At 34.7% G+C, this 24,708-nt stretch overlaps 1 protein-coding gene across 1 annotated transcript in view; it reads left to right on the top strand.

Moving 5' to 3' along the window:
* Window positions 1-8,881: 8,881 nt before the first annotated feature.
* Window positions 8,882-24,708, top strand: part of Caf1-55 (chromatin assembly factor 1 p55 subunit) — a 22,678-nt gene continuing 6,851 nt past the window's right edge. Inside the window, exons 1-9 of the mRNA XM_085952323.1 lie at window positions 8,882-8,998; window positions 9,181-9,358; window positions 10,208-10,323; window positions 13,221-13,425; window positions 14,665-14,739; window positions 14,830-15,012; window positions 16,091-16,208; window positions 18,474-18,604; window positions 19,466-19,643. Of these exons, the coding sequence (XP_085808449.1) occupies window positions 8,977-8,998; window positions 9,181-9,358; window positions 10,208-10,323; window positions 13,221-13,425; window positions 14,665-14,739; window positions 14,830-15,012; window positions 16,091-16,208; window positions 18,474-18,604; window positions 19,466-19,643 (1,206 nt within the window). The 5' untranslated portion in view covers window positions 8,882-8,976. The remainder of the gene's footprint in view (window positions 8,999-9,180; window positions 9,359-10,207; window positions 10,324-13,220; window positions 13,426-14,664; window positions 14,740-14,829; window positions 15,013-16,090; window positions 16,209-18,473; window positions 18,605-19,465; window positions 19,644-24,708) is intronic.

The raw sequence follows: 24,708 nt of genomic DNA, 5'->3' as shown, positions 1-24,708 counted from the left end.
CCTTATTGGTTGACTTAAACACGCGCGAAATCAACCAAGCTTTAAATAATATGAAACACGGACTTGGCGCTTTTTGTAATAAATCAAGACTTAAAATATTTTTTTTCGTAGGGTTATGTCGCGTTTTGGAATTTATCGATCAATACATATTGTGTAAAATTATACAATGAATATGTGCATATTTTTTTCTCGATTTTGACCGAATGTGGACTTATCGCTTTTTGGAATTAGACTCCTCGTTTGTCCTATCTACCCCAATAAATTGAGAATTAACTTATGTGGGTTATTTAAAACACAAATTTTTTTCATAGATATTTATGAAATAATGTATGGGGATAATTTATTCAAATTGCAATGAGTTTATTGTCCGGAACAATGAATTTTTGTTATTGGGGTATATTAAAATTAAAATATAACTTACTCACAGCAATGTAGAAAAGATAATGTATTTCATAAATTTGTTTTACCACTTATGACCACCAAATCCATTTAATCGAGGATTTATTGGTATTTCACTTCGAGTGCTTCCTTGAAGTTACAGGCACATTACGGACGCCGAAATGTTGACGAAAGAGGAAGAATGCAAGGTAACAATTAAAATGTGATTACAATCAACCGCTGAGGTCTCAGGCAAAATATGGATTACGTTATTATCGCAGAGATAATTGCATTTACCTCTTACTATGAAGTCATTCAATACAATTTTTGAATAGGGTAGAGCCTTGATGATCTCTACTAATAGGAGATTGAGTTAAAGAGCGCAATGCAGAACCATACTTAGGCAAGGAAGTCCTTAAGATACGTGCCTAACTTTAAGGGGCCTAACTTTAACTTTTCTTGTTAGAGCGGCTGCTTAACGTCAACGGTTCTGCATTGCACTCTTAGTTTCTATCAGGTTGTAATGTTAAAGAAAATCTTCTACAAAGAGCCTAAACATGAAAATGAGGCAATAAACGGACCAAAACTCTGTTGGGTGAGCTCCATTTTTTGACCAAGGGCCACTTATCAAGAGAATGTGCCACTCATGGAAGTTCGATTTTTAAACCGTTGCATCCAAATAAAATATTTTTACTTTCATAAATTTTACTGGGGTTTTGAAGAATCGAGTCACATCTTGCATGGACACAACAGAAGAAGTGGGGTTTTACACGTGTCGGTATTAGTGCGAGCACTAAGCCAGTCTAAGCAAGCCCTTAGGTTGATTACCTACTGTTGCATTAAAAAAATTTCATGGTCATTTGCGGTACTTACAACTGTGAGTACGGAATTATTTATTCTTTGCCTACATTAAACAAGATCTGCCATTTCATATATACAATAAGCAGTAATTAAATGGAGTGAAGGCACAAATGCAATAAAAATGCTCGTTGATTGAACGCTTAAAACTGTGATATTTGGCTTAGAAAATGTAGTCTTTCTTATTCATAGTTTTAGTAAATCCATTAAAAAATAGGATATGAAGACTAGTGTTATAATATACACTTAGATTATTGCTAGAATAAAAAATGATAGTTTTCTTAACTGACTGATTTGCAGTACATTAACACCTAAGTAGGTAATTTAAATAAATAATACAAAATGTTACTACTGAACTAAAGAAGGAACGTTTAGTTTGGATTATAAAACTTTACCCAATACACTAGCGTTTTAAAGAGATGCTTTAAAAGAGGAAGACGTTTAAAAATTTCATGTAAGATATACAATTTATTGTATATCCTGACGAGGAAAATGGTTCAATATACATAATGTGATAATTTGCGACGAAGAGTTGTATAAAATGTGACATGACAAAACCAACCAAATGTAAATTCATTTTAAACCACTATGATAATGAAATATATCATTTTTAATGAATGTTTTATTTACAAATGGTGGTAGTTCATGGATAATTTAAACAGGGTAGTAAAAGACTCTGATGTCTGATGTTATTTACGGACGACCCCTAATATTATTTTACAATATGAATTGTTAGCTATAGATACATATTAATAGAAGACAAGATGCAACATTGGATATTGAGAATGTACAAGATTCAAAACTGAAAAAAATCACTTGAAAGTAGGTATCTTGTACTGAATACAAAATTAGCTTACAATATAATTAAAAAAATGTTTTATATTACCGATCACTTATTATGTAGGTACCTACTTACATATGTTTATCTGTGACTACTTTCAGAGCAAACTTCAGTTTCGTACAATTTTACTGTAACTTACAAGACTAGAATTTACGAAATAAACGATATGCAACAGGAGATTTCAATAAAATTCATGTCAATATACTTATCAACATTAAGGCCTGTGTTGAGTGTACGTCACTGACATTCACTGCGTGATACAAAAAACCTTATGAAATAGTGAAAATTATACACATACATAGCAACATTTAAATATATTATTCTGTGAGATTTCATGAAAAACATTCAGAGCTGGACCGGCTTACACGTTTTGTAGATAAAGAAACACTTCATCTTCACAATGATGCCTCATTCGAGACTCAAAAAAATCAACACTTATTCGCGAGGACACTTGCATTGGTAGATCAAGTGATTAAGAGCACTCTCTCAATAGAGACGTGCGTTCAAACGCATCTCAGTTCTTTCTTTTTTAGTTGATTTGCTAGCAGTTGTCACACATATTAATTTTTTTGGAACATATAACTTGTTCACCAAATGCGTAATGCGATGGAACTAATTCAACAAAGTATGAGGAAAAACAAAATACACATTACTCACTATTAATTAAAAATTATTGAAATGAGGTTCAATGTTCAAGGCAATATTTCGAAGGACGTTAAATCTTAGTAATTAGTACTATAAAAAACATTGATTGATTAACAGGTAAGATAAGTTCATCTTAAAATTGATTGCCATCCTTCGATTAGGCTACGGCAACGAATAAAGATACTTAAAATGATAGCTATCACTACTAATATGAAAAATTTCCTGATCTGCAGGTATAAAAAGAAGCGAATATTACTCGACAAATAGTGTAATAAATTTATGAATCAGTAAATATCAATGTATTTTACTTTGAATGGGTTTATACTTGGATCATCCAATACTAAGATTGTAAGAATGATGTACCCAATCAAACTTTTCAGGCGACCAAAGTGTACATTTTATAAACTAATACCCCGTTTACACGTGCATGGATTTACTGTTGACAGTAAGTATTATCGCGGCCATAACAAGAAAATGTATGGGTAAACATGTATTATCCTGCAGTTGGCAAGATTGCATGCATGAATCAGAAAAGTTTGGAAGCTTTTGAATTTTCATGCGACAGTAGGGATTTTTTCGATCTGCGCCTGCGCAGTTGAACGATAGTGACGAAGCTGCAGGTAAAAAAACTAACTACACTGCGCACTCATTTTGAGGTTAACCAATTTTCACTACCTGTCAAATAGTACTATAAAATGACAACATCGCGTTTCGCTTACTCGTGAAGAATGAAATTGGCGAGACAGTCAGCACTTTTATGTGTAAACAGTTTACCGCGATAGTTTAAAATACACACTATTGCTGCAAGTAAATCCATGCACGTGTACGCTATAAAGCTCACTCCAGTTGATATAAGGCTCTGGAAAATTGATAGGTTTTCATGACTGCTGTGAGTGTCATATTTTAATGAGATATACTCGCCATATTTTAAGTAATGTCTTATATTAGGTAATCCAAAACAATTACGTCAAAGTGACAAGGATGAAAACAAAATTGCTAATATCCTAAGGCTCCAGAAAATATGTCGAAACTCAAAATCCTCCTTACATTTACTATAATGTGAGTATATTTTCAAATAGCGCTTGAATTGCCTGGACAACAGTCTTCGAGGCGTTCGGTTCTGGTACAATTCAGAAGTACCAGACATTCCGCACAGTGCGCTGAATGCTGCTCCGGGCACTCCCATTCGGATAGTCATCTCTATAACATATTCCACTGTACTTTTACAATATTGTTTCCTGAGAAATTTGGGCGCGACATGCACTAGAAAGGTAATATCACCAATCTAATAAGCTAGCTTTACTACTATTAAAATAATTTATTATATTATTGTATAACGATTTTGAATATTTTTTGAGGTATTATAATTTACTAAACTTTATACAAAATATGGTATGGTAAGGTACCTATATATAAAATATATTGAAAGGTGATTTTTATTGAGTAGTATGAATTATGTACTTATATGAATCACAGAATGTAGATACCTATTGCATTATCGTTTCATGTTTACATTATCGTCTTTGTTCTGGCAGAACACACCAACTGGAGAATACTAGTTTTGAGTAATTTGACTTTGAAGTTGTTAAAATGTTTGAAATGGTCTATAATGTGAGTTTATTAAGTAATCGTAAAAAGGACGACTTTAAAATAAAGACATTATTTATTATGAAGGTTGCCAGACGGTAAAGTTTGAAATAAGGAACATTTTGGTATAACTAACTCAAATGTCATTTTTTCGAATTAGTGTCTTCTGCCAGAACAGTGACGTTATGTTGTATTTATAAATAACATTGATGATCATTTCACAGGTCTAATCAAGATTACAAAAACGCAATTTCTTGTTATGTGTAATTGGAATTATCGCCTCTAAACACATTTAAAAAGATGCGTAAAATTTATCGGTTTGTATCAAATTGTCACAAGCATTGAATTAGTATTTACACTATGTTTGATTTATATTAATTTTTTCAAGCTACACTATGCACCTGAGTGAACATTCGAAGATTTTAATAATTCAATGCATGAATCATGATACTCATGCTTCGTGGTTGTTTTCTTAACAAAATTTCAACAAAGTATACTACTCTTCACATATTATTGGTTATTTATGTTTGATAACGTCTGATATACTGGACTATCCCGTTAAAAATAATAGCAGGCATGTCCAACGTGTCCATGATTCATGTTGATAGTCCTATATGAATTAAGTAGTTAAAATGTAAATGGTGTGTAAATTAAGTTATTTTGATGGGGAAACATTAACCATTTCTATTTTTCAAATTAACCACAAGGAACCCAGCGTGACTTGGTATAATTTGATTCCATTATTCGTACTCATGGCCTGCTATAAAGAATGAGAGAAACAGAAGATATGAATCCCCACATTTTAAACTGTGGTATAGTATTCCCTTACTGTCGTGCAGTAGACTCTTTGCACAGTAGGATAATAATATAATGGGTACCATGAGTGTCCAAAATAAGACCAACACTTATTATTGTCATGATCAATGGAAAATTGAGTGTTTCTTTGTGATGGTGAATGACAAGTGTGTAACATTCCAATGCAAATAGACTTAATACATTTATTCAAATTGAAGAATGTCAATCAGTGAGTGTGGTAGATCACTGCCAGTTTTAATACTGGATAGTAAGTAGATCACAGCTGATTTGAAGTTGGACGTGCCTGTTATATAGCAACATACAATAATTGTGATAGTAGTTCATAGGTACTCATTTTGTGACAATGGTATATATATTATGATTTACACTGCCGTTGATTCTGCAATACCCATGTATTAGTGGCGTGCGGTGATATTTGTTTATAAGGACGCTGCTGAAAAAATATTACCTACGCGAGTGGTAGGTGTGTGATATTCTCAACACATTATTTATGTAACATTCATAACTATAGTGGAATAACTTTACTTTGAAATTGATTGCAGATAGTGATTTTTTAATAAAATTTAATTATTGTTCTCGTCATTATTTGACGCCCACAATGGCCGAGCAACTTAAGTCGTGGGTCCCAGGTTCGTATCCTTTGTCTGGCAAGTACACATATTGTTTTTCAATTTGTGAGTATGGACCTAATATGTTTGATGCAAGTGGCTAACATCCATTTCTCGTAAAAACAAAAATCTATTAATACAAACCTCCACTCTGTGGTGGCCCATATGATCCTATTAAGAACGGACATGGTCTTATGTATATATTTCTGACTGCTTTTACATGTAGCCTATTTATTGCATCGTTTTAACTATGTCATATTTCCTGTCAAAACTATCAAACTTCACGCTGATGTGGTATGTTTATAAAGTTTCATAATAATAGTACAGGCGGACCTCGACTTACGAACGTTCGACTTTCGCACAATTCGCTATTTCGCACATTTTAAAAAAAAATCGTTTTTTTAAAACGTCGCGCTGGCCGTCACTTGCATCCTGCTCGCACCCGTCACTTTGCTTGTGAGCTAGCTAGGATAGGTTTATTCTTGCGCAGGAGCGCGTGCGGGCGTGTCATGTTGTGCGTTTTGCTAATTTTATTCATTTGAAATTTTTCACCCTAAAAATTTATAAACATGAGTGAGAAACGGAAAAACTGCAGTGTTGATACGAACAAAGAGAAATCAAGGATTTATAAACTTCACATGACGTTCTGATTGCGGTGAATCTTTTGCTTCAATCGGACGTTCGTATGATACAAACAGGTCTACTACGATATGTTCAATTTTGAAAAGTAAAAATAAAATTAAGGAATATGTTACAAATTGTGGAAATATATCTTTAAAGGTTGTTTCCAAAAGACACGGCATAGTTATGGATGAAATGGAAAAATATAAATCTTAAATCTTAATAAAAAAGCATAAACCTTCTAAAAACCGATTGACATTGCTTCTTGGTGGAAACTTGGCTGGTGATTTAAAATTGATGCCAATGTTAATTTATCAAACAGAAAATCCCAGAGCATTGAAAGGGACGGATAAAGAATTGCTTCCAGTAATCAAATAAGAAAGCCTGGGTTTACTGCGTTAATATTAAAAGATTGGTTCACTTTACATTTCGTGCCAGCAGTTAAGCAATATTGTAAATTTAATGATTTACCATTTAAAATAAAGAAGAACTTTTTAAGGGTAACACCCGCAAACCCCACTTAAACATGTCTCTTAAACATCTTATAATATTTCAAAATACACACTATTTTTTTTTTTTTTACTTCCCTCTACTTTCGAACATTCAACATTCGCACACCTTTTCAGGAACCAATTATGTGCGAAAGTCGAGGTCCTCCTGTATAGAAGTTTTAGAAGTAAATATTTTTTTTCTATACAATTGTGCAACAAATATAAAATAGGCACCTATTACTTACATGGTAATTTATTGAATATTTCTGGGGATACTCCGTATCTACGGACCGCACACCACTGCTATACCTATATAATATATATTATCTTTTGCCAGATAGGGTTTTTTCTTCACAAGTTTATGTTTGCCATTTGGTCAGTCACAATAAAAATATATTACAAAATACCTACCTGATAAAAAACTTTCATCTGTCAATAATGCTTAAATATCTTAGAGATTATGTGCTTATATGTAGATACAATATGATAGATTGCTTGTTATAATTGAAAATTTTCCAATGCAATTATTGCTATAAATTTTTTGTCAACTTAGTTGATCCATTTATCAATCCGTCAGTGTTTTGTGCACATAAAAGATATTGCAGAATAAACGACATGTTAAAAGTTTGCAGTAAACATAAATTTATTGTAATGACTACCTATGTTTTAAAAGTTGTCGAAACAGATGAGCGTTTTTTTACAGTGGAATTATTGATAAGTGTACGGGTAGTTTGTTTATAAATATTATAAAATCACTAGTCTCGTAGCCTGTATTATGACTGTTACAAATAAGTAAATGCAAGAATCCTGGAAAAATTTCATCGCCCCCTGAGCGACATGTAGGAAAAACTGTATTTTTCGCGGCGAAATACCACTCATCGCAAGAAAAGTACTGATGACCGATTGCTGTCTTATCGGGGTTAAGAAGAACCATTCGGTTGCTTCCAGCACAACCAACGGTAAGAATAAATATCCATCATTGAAGAATTTGTTATTAAATATACAAAGAACTTGGATCAGTATTGAAAGCAAAACTATATGCAGTTTGGTCGTGTACAAAAAACTTAGTTTGGAGGGTTCCTCTATGTCTTCGTCGGGGTTCAACGGTGATGGATTGTTACCGAAGAAATTATTCTGAAAATTTTCAAATATCCTCTGTTGTTCAGTTGACAGCGAAGAATCTTCCCTCGCACCGGCATTCTCTGGCTGGGAAAAGGGATATTCATCATCAATCACACCTGAAATGCGAAAAGTCATGATTTAACACAAGATTCTTACTTAGGTACTTAATTAACTAAAATTGGACCAATTGGAATCTGTGAACGCTTGAAAAATTCGTTTGCTTGAAGCAGTTGTCAATGATACCATGAAGTCATAGAGGAAATCAAGATACATGATAATTTTAATTAATCAAAATCAATTATTTCTTGCTGACCAAAGAAATATTTTGGTTTTAGAAATGTCAAAATGTCATAACGTTGGTAACCCTTGCGCACTGTAACTGAATAAACTTACGACAATAAATGAAAACGATTTTATGCAAAACAAACCATCTGTAGCAGCCGGTTCTTCAATTCTGCCAGTAATTTTTGCCAATCTGTTATGTGAAAATTGTAGAATTTTCCTCCTTCTAGCTTCGGCGCGAGCCGCGCTGTCAGCCATTTTGAGTTTAATTTACAGGGGTGAAGGGACGGAGAAGCAAGTCACTCGCGATTCGCGAATCACGACGTCGAACAATTTCTATTTTTGATGATAACAACGAGACGCGCAACTTTATGTTGGTCAACCTGTCAAAAAGATTTTAATTTGACTCAATATTTATGATCGTCCATCTTTTGTTTTATAAAATAATGATAAAATATCTCAAAAACACGTTCACTAAAACGAATTTTAATAAAATTGAATTAAAAAAATCGTAAGTTCTTGTTTTTAATCAAATATATTATTATCCCTTAATAAACGTATAACAAAAATAAAGAAGAATTAAAATTTCCCGCGCTCTGTGACTCCGCTTCCTGTACTGTCGAAGCCAAATTGATGTCACCGGCCTTTTTCAGTTTGGCGGGCATAGTCTGTGTCGAGATAATATTTTACAAAAATTACAATTGAGACCCCACCGAACCGTGTTGCAATGGGCGACAAAGGCGATGGAGGTAATAGTTAATCTTATGAAAGTTAAATTGTGGCAACGTTTCAGTGTTTGATTCTACATTTTGGCTCTCAGATTTTGTACCTGACGTTAACGTCAAAACCTGAATCTCTTTTCGTATTTTCTCGTTTGTTTTCATACTATAGTAAGTAATAATTGTATTATTTTGATTTATTATGCATCTAGAAACCTTTGATGACGCCGTGGAAGAAAGGGTCATCAATGAAGAGTACAAGATTTGGAAGAAGAATACGCCATTCCTGTATGACTTGGTGATGACCCATGCTTTGGAATGGCCTTCTTTGACTGCTCAGTGGCTTCCTGACGTCACCAGACCAGAAGGAAAAGACTATTCAGTTCACAGGTACCTACCCTCCTACATTTCATTGTACTTCAAGGGTAGAGTAAATAAAGTCGATGCCTATTTGTTAAACTGGATATATCTGTTCTATGAAGAACATTGGTTGAATGAAGCTTTAGAAATGCTACTATCACTGTTATTATTATATATCTTTTCGGATTTATTAGGGCATTTTTATTGCATTTTTACATAGAAAGGTTAATGCAATATGACAGTAAAAAATAGCCAACGGTGAAGCTTAGCTGTCTTTGAACAAAAGAACAACATTATACTTACTTCAAAACTGTTAACAAATATTTGTCTAGGATAATGTGACCATACGTACTGATTTTACCAGTGCAGTACTGGTTTTTTGGATATTGGTCCGTTTACTCGTGGGATGTAACTAGTACAACTTAGGAGTAAAACATCAAAACTTATTAATTTATCAAAAGATCGAGTAAATTACACGTCAGATCACATCAACGTCACAGCGCAGACACAGAGCGCGTTAGGTAGGGGCTGACTGGGTGTGACCCTACTCTGGCGCGTGCCAGTCTTTCTTTCATTTTGTTACAATAAAGTGTGAAGTTTGTAATAATTATTTATTTTGGGATGGCTCCAAAAAGTCAAAAGTGTGTCTTCAATGACAGGTTAAAATTGAAATATACGTTGTTGATATTGTGCTCGTTACTACGTGCACTGACTGCGCAGGAGAGGGTTGCAGCATTGCTTTGATTTATGACCATGTTCCAGTCAGGAGGATTTTGTGTTTGGTGGACATTCCTTACATATTGTCTACATTCACTGTGACAGGCCCCTAGTCTGTATGAGGTTTATAGAATTGTATAATTATTATTGTATGTTTTGTAGGCTCATCTTGGGAACGCACACATCCGATGAGCAGAACCATTTACTGATCGCCAGCGTTCAACTTCCAAATGAAGATGCTCAGTTTGATGCGAGTCATTACGATAATGAAAAAGGCGGTGAGTAAAATACTATGTGTCAAAGGATAAAGGCGTTAAGTCTAAAATCACTACATTTCAGGAGACCCTAAAGAAGATTGATTTTTGGACCATTTTGTATTGGAACTCCCATGTTTCTGTGTGGAATTTGGTAATTCAGAGGCTTGTTATATAATGTTTGAGACTTTCACGGTTGTTTGTTGAAGAAGTACACAGGGTGAAAACCCAGAAATCTACAAATACAATAATTTAGAAGTGATGGTTCGAATCATTTTTCTCATTTCTGCATATAGGTACCTATGTATTTATGATTCATCAAAATAAATCATATTACAGCAAGTAATAAGCGAACTCATTAAACTCATTTTTAGGTCTTTCGCCCTTTTCCTTTCGCTCGCAGAATATTATCTTGCTTCTAGTGATTTGACTATAGATCTACCATCATAAATTGGCATTTCAGCGAGGGCGCTAGTATGACATTGAGAATGTTGGCATAACTAACAAAAAAATGGTTATTTATAAATTTTTATTGGTAGTAGATTTATATGTACAAATATTATTAAAATAAAAAATTAACACAATCAAAATAAAAACGTGTTACTTTTTTTATAACCACGAGGAAGAAATGCGTAGTTGGAAAAATCAGAAATTGGAAAATATAAAGTAGTATTGTGTATATTTTAGTCATGGAAAAAAATATAATAAAAAAAGCGAAAATAAATTAAATTAACTCTAAAGACGGTAAAATAGTATCAACATAAATGGAATTTTAAATAAAACACGATAACTATAAATTACACAAACAATGTAGAAATTATATAACTACTATAATGGTTCAATTCCAGATAGACTATAATCCGATTCTGTGTCACTCAGGACCATTTACAGTAAAAATAAAACCAATCTGTTATGTGAAAATTGTAGAATTTTCCTCCTTCTAGCTTCGGCGCGAGCCGCGCTGTCAGCCATTTTGAGTTTAATTTACAGGGGTGAAGGGACGGAGAAGCAAGTCACTCGCGATTCGCGAATCACGACGTCGAACAATTTCTATTTTTGATGATAACAACGAGACGCGCAACTTTATGTTGGTCAACCTGTCAAAAAGATTTTAATTTGACTCAATATTTATGATCGTCCATCTTTTGTTTTATAAAATAATGATAAAATATCTCAAAAACACGTTCACTAAAACGAATTTTAATAAAATTGAATTAAAAAAATCGTAAGTTCTTGTTTTTAATCAAATATATTATTATCCCTTAATAAACGTATAACAAAAATAAAGAAGAATTAAAATTTCCCGCGCTCTGTGACTCCGCTTCCTGTACTGTCGAAGCCAAATTGATGTCACCAGCCTACTATAATGGTTCAATTCCAGATAGACTATAATCCGATTCTGTGTCACTCAGGACCATTTACAGTAAAAATAAAACCAGTCAAGGTCATATTGTGGAATTCGAACTTGTAAATGTCAGTTTAATTAATATACTAAATTTCTTTATAAATCCGTTTACATACACAAATAATAAGTAAGTATTAATTTATATTGCTATGCGACATTAACATTTTTTTTATCATAACTTTAAACAAAACTAAAAAAACTAGAAATCAGTTGCATTGTAATATAAATGCAACTTCGTAACACTGAAAATAAATCTTTACCTGTTATGGCGGCTGCCCGTTGTATTCATTATCGATAGGAATAATCAATTCTTTTTGTCTTTTTTCGTCATCGCAGAATTGCCATAGTTTTAGAATGATGTCTCTGGCATTCCCACGAACTGTTTTAGAACTACTTGCCATTATGCACTATACTTATTTCTTCTGTATTTTCAATAACACAATATATATCCCGAATTCTGCATGCTGACGTTTCACAATGTAAACATTTGACTCAGTCTGGAATAAATTTGTCATAACGCCCAATCAGTAAACGCTACTGCGGAGTTATTTTCGGATTGCGCTTCGTCTGCATTCATTTCTTTGTGGAGACGATTATAATTCATTGTTGATTATATTAAAATATAGCTTACTTTAAATACTTACCAAATAATTGGTGCTAAGTAGCTATTGAATAATGTTAAATATTAAAAGGTCACATTCATTTATTAATAATCTAAAATGCTCTTTTTATGAAAATCAGCGTACCTAAATTAGCAACAAACACTCGTTTGATTATAAAATACTATATCAAATATAAAGTTATGTATTAGGTACATTTCTTATTTAAAAGGAAAAAGCTTTTTTTAGTTGTTGATCTCTTTTTTTAATAGGTAATTTTATTTATCAACACTAAATGATATGATGTGTTTTTGATGTTTTGACGCCATGAGAGCTAGATAAACGCAAGCGCAATCTATAATTCGAGAAATATGTTGTAAAATTAAATGGCGTTTGTGACAAATTTATCCTTGATAGACAATTTTAGTTTAAAATTCGACCGGCTGACGACTTACGATGGTAGATCTATAGTGATGAATGAATGTATTAAATGATTTTTTGACACATGTATTTAGAGCTAAGGCATAAGGGGCCAGTCATTTCTGTAGTTTTCGAGTCAGTTATGATCCTTTTTCTCCACCTGCAATTTTCAAATATTTCACATAAAAGTGTTTCACTTAAAAAAAGCACTTAAAATTAACAATTTTTTATGTTGGAGATGTTTTATTCAATTCAAAGTAATATTATGTTACATAAAATTGGCTTTGCTACTGTCACCACCAGCTAACTCCCCTCACTTTTTTTAGTTTTATATTTGAAATGAAAAATTGCTAGGTATATAAACATCGATATTCCGTGTCTTCCCGTTCTTTAGCACCGGAGTTGCCATGTCTTTTCTACAATCGTCGATCTCTTCAACATAGGTCTCTCAACAGTCCCATGTCCAATATAAATCATATTTCTCTTATTATCCGCAGAATTTGGAGGTTTCGGTTCGGTGTCTGGCAAAATAGAGATTGAAATTAAAATAAACCATGAGGGAGAAGTTAACCGTGCACGCTACATGCCGCAGAACCCATGTGTCATCGCCACCAAGACGCCCTCTTCTGACGTCCTTGTGTTTGATTACACTAAACATCCCAGCAAACCTGAGCCAAGCGGAGAGTGTCACCCCGATCTTAGGTAATAATGTTATCAGTAGAATAGAATATTGTTGGTGTATGAAGAACCTCATCCATCATGACTGCGGGTTGCAGTTTTGTATCCCACGGATTGGTAAAATTCACTTAATCAATGTGTGCTTGGATTCAGTGCGTGGACCCCTTGGATAAAGAAAATGGCAAATAACAAATACTTGATACAATAAGTTGTAATAATACACTGTGGAAGTCAATATCAAGCAAAAGTCACTATTAGTAGAAACAGTTTAGAAAAATCGTCTTTGAAAGTTTAAAAGTAAAAAATCGAGATCTTCGCTTTCTGATGTCGGGTTTCAAGGAGGTCAATGTGTCAAATAAAATCACTGGAGGTTATGAAAAGACAAAGTACAGTAAACTCCCGATTATCCGTGTACGGATTATCCGTGCACGATATGGTGTATAGTGTATACAATGATATAATAGCTCTTTAGATACAATGATAATAGAAAATTCGAACTGATATTAGATAATCATTAAAAGATTCCTGTAAACAAACAAAAATCACTGATTTTCTTAATAAATATGAGTATTAAACATGATAAATAATTGTCTACTTTAGAAATGTATAATATCGTCACTGTTCTGGCAGAAGACACTAATTCGAAAAAATGACATATTGAGTTAGTTATACCAAAATGTTCCGTATTTCAAACTTTACCGTCTGGAAACCTTCTTAATAAATAAACAGTCTTTATTTTAAAGTCATCCTTTTTATGATTACTTAATAAACTCACATGATAGACCATTTCGAACATTTTAACAACTTCAAAGTCAAATTACTCAAAATTAGTATTCTCCAGTTAGTGTGTTCTGCCAGAACAGAGACGATATGTAGTATTATAAAAAGAAATAGTCATAGGTCGGATTATCTGTGTTTTTCTTTTATCCGAGCCGCTTCTCCCTGCCATTAGCCCGGATAATCGGGAGTCTACTGTATAATAAAAATATATTGAAGAATGTATTCTACAACGCGACTTTAAATGTTAAGAAAACCACCAAAATGTATAGGAAACATGATTTTAAACGTGGTATATGTATTTCTAAAATTATTAAATGGCTTTCACAATATTGTGTCCAATCAAAACCAAATAAAGTGCATAAATCAAAGTGGAAGTGTTTAAAAATCAACAAAGTGGCCTTTAGATAATAAATTAGTGTGTTATCCAAGAGACTATGTAATGCTATATTTTAATGAGCTAATGAAAATTTCTTACTGTTACAGATTACGGGGTCACCAAAAGGAAGGTTATGGATTATCGTGGAATCCTAATTTAAATGGATATCTTTTATCAGCCAGGTAAGAAAATAAATGTGTATTTTTTCGTTGAATTGAATATACATTCATTTCCATACAATGTTTTATAATAACATTATTACTCATTTCCAGTGATGATCACACCATATGTTTGTGGGACATTAACGCCACTCCTCGAGAAAATCGAGTGATCGACGCTAAGTCGGTGTTCACAGGCCACACAGCAGTCGTTGAAGATGTTGCTTGGCATCTTCTGCACGAGTCCCTCTTTGGATCAGTCGCCGATGATCAGAAACTCATGATCTGGGACACTAGGTAAGGAAAAATTAGTTCCTTTTAGAGATGTCATCTTATATTGTTGCATATGTTTATTAATTCCAATAGGACTGAAGACTATTAATGAGATTTAATTTCACTGTTATTGGATGCACTAAAATTATACATCGCCTGCTGTCAATTTCGATATTCACAAAGTTGGTTGCATAATAATGAAATGAAACTTCAATGGCTGCACACGGCCAGGTCATTTGAAAAATGTTCGAATCAGTCGTAAATTGTGGATGCATAAAACCTATGTGAAATTAGCTCAAAGCATCACCGATAAATCAATGGTATTGTTTGTATGCTGCATACATATTATGTAAATATTTTGACGTAGATTATATTAATATGTTGAGTCATAAAAGTTGTGCTATAGAATATATTATGTTTACATAGTATATATAAAGATGTTAATCTTCCAATGATATGGTTAATCTATAAGGTCAGATAAGTATTTTATAACATTTTATATTTTATCGATAATAATTTATTTTCAACACAATGCATTTCTTTTTTTGGTAAACCAGAGGTAAGTGTACACTGCGACTAATTCCCAGGGGTGCCCTGGAACATTAAAAAACTTGAATTTGCATACCTGGCCAATTTTAACTCAATGCATGGCCACATAGATAAATTAGTATGCTTTGGTTTGGTGTTTTCTTCAGGTCATCACAAAATTTTAACATGTGTCAGTATTATTGAATATATCACGCACGGAGTCGAAATTGGATATGACTTCATTTCCCTCCATTTATCTGCCTGAAATGAGGGTTATTGTGTCTAGATTGATTTGATGGTGAACAACAGACTCAACCATCCACTAACTGGTATTTTTATGGCGCAGTGAAAGATATATTCTGGCTGCAAGAAATTTTAGCTAAATCCGGAAACAAACTGATAGTTTTTGATTTCTAAAATAAAGTGTCTGATAGGTACATATCAAGATACATTTTTTGCCAAGACTGACCGATTAACAGCAATCTCTTTAAATTTGATGTCATTGCATCAGAATGTAGCCTTTCTCATTCGGAGATTATTGGAATAAAATTCTATACCTACCGTCTTGTTTCAGGTGCAACAATACATCAAAGCCATCTCACACAGTTGACGCGCACACAGCTGAAGTCAACTGCCTGAGCTTTAACCCCTACTCCGAATTTATCCTTGCCACTGGTAGTGCTGACAAGACTGTAAGCATAATTATATATGTTGCATTCTTTCTTTGTATTTACAAATAACTCTGGATATAATAAGACCCGTTTCACACGGGATACCTGTGTGGCGCCACCGGCGTGGCGAGATTCCGCATTTACATATAAATGGACGCGACACTCGTGTGTCCTCGTCTGAATATGCCCGTTCAGTAATGTGTGAATGCGGAATCTCGCCACGCTGTGGCGCCACACCGGTGTCCCGTGTGATACGGGTCTAAGGCTCTACAAACTGGTGGTCCAGTTGGGGCGGTCTGCACATTTTGCGAATAATGATAATTTAATGTGGTTACTGAATGTGAGTTAATGTATCTGCTCTGGGTTTTTACAAACATTTGAAATATTCGAAATTTGTTTTTATACTTGATCCTTTACGTAGTAGGTAAATGCGTTGATTATTTTGAATATGAAACATTTTTGCCTTGTATGAGAACTAAAGCATTAACATTATGATACAAATGAGTTGTATAGTATCAAAAATAGATCTGTGCGTTATTCATCATTTCGAGAAAATGACGAAAAATGTTTTGTTGGGTTTTTTAGTGTTATAATAGCATGAAATATGTTTCTACATTTAGAAATCAGAAATTCAATTCAAATTCAACAGTTCTACTTTTGTTTCCAAAGTATTGAACAGTTCTAATTCTGATACCAAGCCCTATTTTCAATTTTACATTTCACACAATTTTATACCACACAGATATGACTTTGATTCGAATATTATATTGCTAGTCGTACATTAGCCGGCTCGCACATCACAACTCGCCTCGTGTGCCTAAGCGCCATAAATCAAAGCTTCTGATAACGGGCAGGCGGTGTTCCTTGATAAAACCTCGCACATCTGCCTAGCGATATCGACATTCGCCGCATTTTTATTGTGTTGATTGTATGAACAAACGTCAAACGCGGTGACCAGCGATGAGCGAGATGACAGTGTAGACAGAGATAGAGACAGAAATGGCCGATGGCCGCGGGCTGTGCGCTTGCGCGGAGCTGACATTTTTTGAGGTCGACATGCAGACTTTGGCCAATGCAACTAGACGAATGTCGCAGGGTCGCAGAGTTGCAGTTGCATCGGCCAATCTGCGAAGCTCCATTTGATAACGTTTGTTTCTTGGTTTACGATGACGTCACATCGACGAATTCGTCGTAAGACGCATGCGGCGAGTTCTGATGTGCGAGCCCTCTTAAGGTTAGAAGAATAATATGGCATACAGTAAAACCTCGTTAGTAAGAACACTGATAATTCGAAATTCGCCGTAATTCGAAATTTTCCCGAAAAAAAAGTTCTTTGAACATTATTTTCATATAACACCATACCTTTAATTCGAAATGATTTGATGAAAATGAAATGAGTCGAGATGAGTCCAAAAGGTGAGAGATGGCATACAAAAATATTCAATAAATCGTAATAAAGTACACTATTTCATGAGCCAGTCATTGAAAATTGTGACCGACTTTTCTTAAAAAATCAAAAATTACTTATTTTAAGAAGGTAATAAAAATAATCCTGACATTTTATGACCCAATTCGGTAGGCACATCTATGATTGGAAACAAAATTAATGAAAATCAATTTTTTTTTTCAAAATTTTAATATTTCTTCCCCATACATTTCATAATTCGTAATTCTAATTTTTTTTCGATTTTCGGTCCCATGGAATTCGTATTAAGGAGGTTTTACTGTACAAAAGGTTAAATTTCGATATATTTGCGACAGTTCTACTTTTGATACTGTACGACTCAAATGTAATTTATAACCACCCGGGAAAGCAAAGACAGCAAAATACACCAAACCATCGTGCTTTTGAATATTTAAATAAACAACCATAAAATTGCATGTGTTATATGACCAAAATGTCAACTGCTGGTTAAAAACAATGTGGATATCTATAAAATAATGCTGCCATTTTTCCATGCATCAATCTACAATATATTAATTTTTCTGTGTATTCAACCACTCAATGTTACAGAAATGCCAAGTTGCTGTATGTAATACTAAGAGTTTATGAGGCTCCCTAGTATTTTGGTCCAAGCTATTTTATTACTTAGCATCTCACTTCATTGCAAGATTTTGTTTTTCCATGTGCCCAACTCAGGGGACTTGTAATTAAATGTTTATTGCATGTAATCAATTATTTATCATGTTTATTTATAAACTTTTTAGGAATTGGTTAGGATTTTGTGGTGTTGGTCATATATTATATTGTTGTTGATTTTAACTCAACATTTTTAATCATTGTAGGTTGCACTTTGGGATCTCCGTAACCTGAAATTGAAGTTACACTCATTCGAGTCACACAAAGATGAAATATTCCAAGTGCAGTGGTCTCCCCACAATGAAACTATTCTCGCATCCAGTGGCACAGATCGCAGGTAATTAAACACCATTACTGGACTTCTATATTGTGGCTGACATGTTGTGGCGCCCATCTGGGGAACTAAAAATCACCCTACCCTTTGTGTACACCTCAATGTCTTCATCCACCACTTCCGTCCTTTTACTCTATATACAGCGATCTGACGTGTCAGCCACAATATAAAACTCGCACTGTACTTTACTATCCCATTTTGACTCTCATATTATATTATGGTCTTGTTATGATATCATTTTTTCCATGTGCGCAACTTAAAAACTCTCATTCCTGCAAAATATGAGACTTTTATTTAACCCAGCTGTTATAAATTTATGATATTTTATAGTAGAACCGCGAATGTCCTGACTAATTGGGGATAATGATCTGGATAATTGAAAAAAATAATAAAACACCTACAGAAGGCACTCGGTAATCCGGCATTCATATTTTTTCACCTATGCCGGATTGTCGGAAATGGCGGATTATTGGATTTCTATAGGAAATAATAAATAATCTGTTTAGGTCGGGCACCAAACTGCCGAGCGAACGGCTCTCCGCTCTAATCCGGCAGGTTAATGTGAATCCTGCCGGATTATAGAGCAGGAGAGCTGAGTAGCAAAATGCCGGACTATTGAATGTGCCGGATTGGTGAATGCCGGTTTACCGAGCGCCTACTGTACTTTATTTGAATAAACCTTTTCAATAGAATTTAAAAAAATACAGTTTACTAATTAAGTATATAATATTGTAAATTGTACTCTTTTCTTATAATTGATAAAATAAGAAAATTAAGATAATCGAAGAATTCGGATAACAGGTTCTACCGTACTGGTCTGATATTTCCCTATTTTCCATTGTTTACATTTTTTGTTTTTTTCAGACTGCATGTTTGGGATCTTTCGAAGATTGGGGAAGAACAAACAATGGAGGATGCCGAGGACGGTCCACCTGAATTGCTTTTCATTCACGGCGGGCACACGGCAAAGATCTCAGATTTCTCGTGGAATCCCAACGAACCTTGGGTCATATGCTCTGTCTCCGAAGATAATATTATGCAGGTAGGCAAAGGGTTTTCTCACTCAAACATTTCTCTGAAACAACGGATAGGCATGCAACATTGATCGCGGCAATGGAGTGTGTTTGACGTGGAACTATAATTTGACTTGTGACAGATCAGAGCGCATCCCAGAATACCAATAATTTATCGTAGTATATTCTTGGGTTTCCACCGTGTCTCCTTCTTCCTTCTTTACTCGACGTTTCGGGCTCGTTGCAGAGGCCATGATATATCATCTCTTGATAATGGCCTCTGCAACGAGCCCGAAACGTCGAGTAAAGAAGGAAGAAGGAGACACGGTGGAAACCCAAGAATATACTACGATAAAAAACAACCGTGAAAGCCTCAAACATTATATACAAATAATTTCTCAATTTCGTATTCTCCTGGTGTATGCACTGACCGTCCTAGTTTTCTTGTTGATACTGTTCAACCATTGAATCTCGGGCCTGCCAGTTAACTTGTGACAGTCTTATTGCTGTCCAGGGTACATACCTTAGTGGTATAGTAGATACTTATCCTTGGAGAGTAGGTTGTTATGCTCTGTGTTGTGTACGTATGCAGTTCGCCGTATCACACTTCACCGTGAAATGTTGTATCAGAAATATATGGCCATATATTAAAGACCGTCCAACCTCTTTGGGTCGTATAGTAGACATAAAATTCATGTCTAAATAAAACACGGTTCTTGTCGGTTAACACTTTACAGGAATCCAGCAGCAAACAAATTTTGAAAATAGCCGATATACTGGATTATTTGTTAGGTTAGGTTTTCATTCTTGAATTCATGAATTTTGCCAAAATCAGCTATGAAAATTTAATTAACTTTCATATTGAATCTAATAAAATCGGAGACATATAGTATACAGTCATCTCTTTCTGATAAGAAAGCTCACAGTGAACTGTGCCATGGTGAAATGGTATATGCTATTCCCCTATTTGTATATGTTACACCGAATGTGCGAAATTGACTATTACATGAAATGGGCTAAATTTTGGCTAATTCATGTAATAGTCAAGCCTGTTGCCTTATTCATGAATAAGGTAAATTTTCTGCCGAGTACATGAAGTCGCCAGGGCATGGAATTCTTAAACTGTCAACATGACAGCAGAAAAAGTAAATATAATACGGATGATTTTATTAGTTATAATTGGACATAATATAATATTATTAGGTTAGGTTGGCTTAGGTTAGGTTAGGTTAGGTTAGGTTAGGTTAGGTTAGATTAGGTTTTGAAATTCTGAATTATTCAACTGAATGTCCATTTTGAGGTTAGCTAACAAGTGTCAACAATACAATCGACCATTGCATGTACGATACCCAAGCACGAATCAAATCGCGAAAATACCTTTAAATAAAATTCATCCGTTATCATATTATAGTTCTAGTTTTTTTGCGCATAGTAAATGGACATGAACGTCATTTTAGTTATTGATTGGTATATTTTTATATTATAATCAATGACATTTGACACAAATTTGGTTAGTTGCAAAAAATACCACCGGAGCGCGACCACCTATTTCGACCATAGACAATATACGTATATTTTGACCAATCGACGAGCATTTCACACATTTAGTTTAGTTGCAAAAAATACCACCGTAGCGCTAGTATCTAATTTGTCCAAGACATGAAGTAGGCAGAAAAATTACTGCCAATTTCACGCACTCTCCAGATATTTTGTCTAATTCATGAATAAGACAACGGGCTTGCATTTTTCATGATTTAGGCAAAATTTTGCCCATTTCATGTAATATTCAATTTCGCACATTCGGCGTAACATATACGTCCATATATCCACTCCAGCACATTTCGATACTGGAATGTACAAGTCCCCTTACCGAGACATGATGGACATCCAATAAGAGAGAAATTAAAATAATAAATATCGGTAAACATCTTATGAAAGCAAACCCCAAATCTGCTATATTGTGAGACTAATAGGGTGTTCATCCAAAATTTTCGAATGCGATTTTACGCCAGATATATAATACGCCCGTATAATTGCATTCATCCAAATTTAGTACATAAGCATCTCGCCGAACCCGAACACCTAATGCCCCTCTACGATAAGTTTAGCGAACCGATTGCTAAATTCGGCAGAGTCCATTTTTGACAGATCGCAACTTTAATAAACTATAAATAATTGTCATAGGTACTTGTTTTCTTCCGTATTTCATTATGATTCAGTGTATTATTTTGATTATTGTCTAATGGTACTATCTATTTTACAATTGATTCTATAATTGGTGCTTCATTTTATTCAATCATGAATGCTTTATTTATAGGTAGTAAACTTTGCTTTCGTAGATAAAGCTAATCTACAATGCCGCAAATTTCGTAAAAGCTGCGACGCTTTCAAATTTAAGAGTCTCGTTAGTAAATACACATCAGACGCAGATTCATGAAATCAAATAAATACAAGTAATATAATATTTTGAACAACTCAATTCACATGATTATGCTGGAATCGATTTATGCATAATAATTATATGGTAGGTAGGTATACTATCACGATAACCATTTACTTTCATTTGTTTATATTGTAATGATTATTTATTCAATAACGTTTATTCGGCATTCGGATTATCCGGCCATAATGTAGTATTAATCGAAAAATAAAAGAAATAATATGAAAGTAAATGTAATAGCGAGTTCAAAATATATGGACCACTAGGGATATCTAGCGGCAAAATGTGAGAAATTGTAATTTATTTGACAGTTAAGTGCCCATAGACATCAAAAACTGACCATAGAGAAAAAATATTTTTCTGTTTTAATATAAGGAATACTTGTTTCAAATAGACGCGCATGTACAAACACCGTTATTTGAATGGAGCATAATGGAACACGGCGGTGCCCGTATATACAAATCCGAAGATAAGTGAGTGAACACTCGACAAGTTTTATTACGGCAATAAACGGTTATTAACCATTCGGTTCGGCTTATTTCCATGGAAACCCTGTAAGCCGGCTTCATACTACGGAAGTCAATACCACCCGACCGAGGCATACCTGTTACCCCCACGGTGAAGCTATGCGACCTAGAATACGCCGATGACGCTTTCCTATTCGACAACTCAATCGAGGGCATTCAAGAGACAATCGACAGGTTGCATAACAACTCCTCTCACGTTGATTTGAAAATCAACGCGAAGAAAACCAATGTCTTGTGTAATAGCACTTGTCCTGATCCAGATTTCCCTCTGATTAGCGACGGACAAAACATCGAGAGCGTCGACAGCTTCAAGTACCTGGGGGTACACATCACGGGAGATGGCATTTTGCAGAAAGAGCTCGCTATCCGAATGGGAATGGCTGGAGCAACATTCAACTCAATGCGGAATGTCTGGGACTCACGATTTTACTCGGTCAAAACCAAATGCCGCCTATTCGACGCTTGCATTCTGACGGTGCTGCTTTACGGTAGCGAATTATGGCACCTTACGAAGGCTCAGAGCAACCGTATACTGAGCTTCGAAAACAGATGTTTGCGACGAATACTGGGTGTGCGGTGGTATGACTTAAGGAGCAACGAGGAGATAAGAGAACGCACTATGCAGCCTCTCATCACGCTGAAAGTGAACGAGGCGACGTTGGACCTGGCTCGGCCACGTGCTGCGGATGCCAGAAGAGAACTTCAACCTGGCTTGCCTGTTCTTCAAGCCGACCGAATTCCGGCGTCCTGGAAGGCCGCTAAATACAATCTACAGACTGTATACGGCGGAGCTACGGGATGCTGGTTTGACCTGGAACGAAGCAAGAAGACTGGCAAGCGACAGGGATTCTTGGAGGCACCGCGTGGTGTCCATATGCTCCAGTTAAGGGGCGGATATGGCAAAAGAAGAAGCCGGCTCTCACATCTGAACTCGCCTCGTGTGCCGCATAGCTATAAATCAAACCTTCCGATACCGGCGACCCAGTGTTGCATGTGATGACCTCGCATATCTACCTAGTGACTCTCGCGCGTAATCACTTGAAACGTCAAAATATACTCTGGCTAGACGTCAAACGCCATTACGCAAATATGTCATCAGACGCTGAAACAGCGATTATTATGTATTGGTACCGCAGAAATTTAAGTAGAAGGCGAAAATATTCGATTCATCCGTCAATTAGGCATATATCGATGCACAGTGCATCATTTATCGCAGCAGAACTTATCTAGCACCCAAATAGATTCCAAAATACATGCATGCTTCTCTATTTCTTGCACAAACGAAATGTTGTTGCGTTCGTCTGCCATTTCTGTTGATTTGATGTATGGAACGCGGCGAGCAGTGACGTGCAGATAGGAATGGCTAATGGCTGTCGTCAGCGGTTTGCGCAAGCGCGCAGGCTAGCTCAGATAAAATGCGTAAGTGCAGGCTCGGTAGAGCCGGTCTCCAACAAGTTGAGTCACATCATAGATAACAGACGTATATATATATATATAGATTCGTAAGTTCCATACAAGAAGATGCCCCTTATAATTGGCACCATCTATTGGCGTGACTAGAAGTTTTGACTATGACAGAACCATAGATCCGAACCGAAAAAAGTATTAAATACTTTTAATAATACTTAAATAATTTAATACAATTTCGTTTATATAATTATAAATTTTATAATTATAAAAACGAAATTGTGACAAAAATGAATAAAAGTCGATATTTCATTTTTTCATTTTTTCATTTCATTACATTTTATTGCAATGATAATCATATTGACAAATCATGAATAATAACATACATTTATGAGGACATAAGTATGTAATAATAATAATAGTAACGCACTCCCATCATGGAAATTATTTGTCAGCACTTCCTGTCAGATTGATGACTTCATTAATTATTTCATTTTGTGTTTCATTATAAATTTTCATCGTTTGCTGTTGTTCTCGCAGTCAAAACCCCATGATCGACAACATATTGATGTAGATTCTGAAACAATAAGTTTAAAATGTACTTAAATATAAAATGACAATGGTCGCAATTTACACTTTTGTAAGAATGCACAAATATAATATAGATATTTTATATAGGTAGGTACGTAATTTACTCAAACTAATCTTCTTTATATACCT

The sequence above is a fragment of the Rhyacophila brunnea genome, unplaced genomic scaffold (assembly GCF_057557595.1).
Source record: "Rhyacophila brunnea isolate RB1 unplaced genomic scaffold, BYU_Rbru_1.0 scaffold_3, whole genome shotgun sequence".
NCBI lineage: Eukaryota > Metazoa > Arthropoda > Insecta > Trichoptera > Rhyacophilidae > Rhyacophila > Rhyacophila brunnea.
Note: the sequence above shows the minus strand (reverse complement) of the source record. Positions and strands in the feature narration are given on the sequence as shown.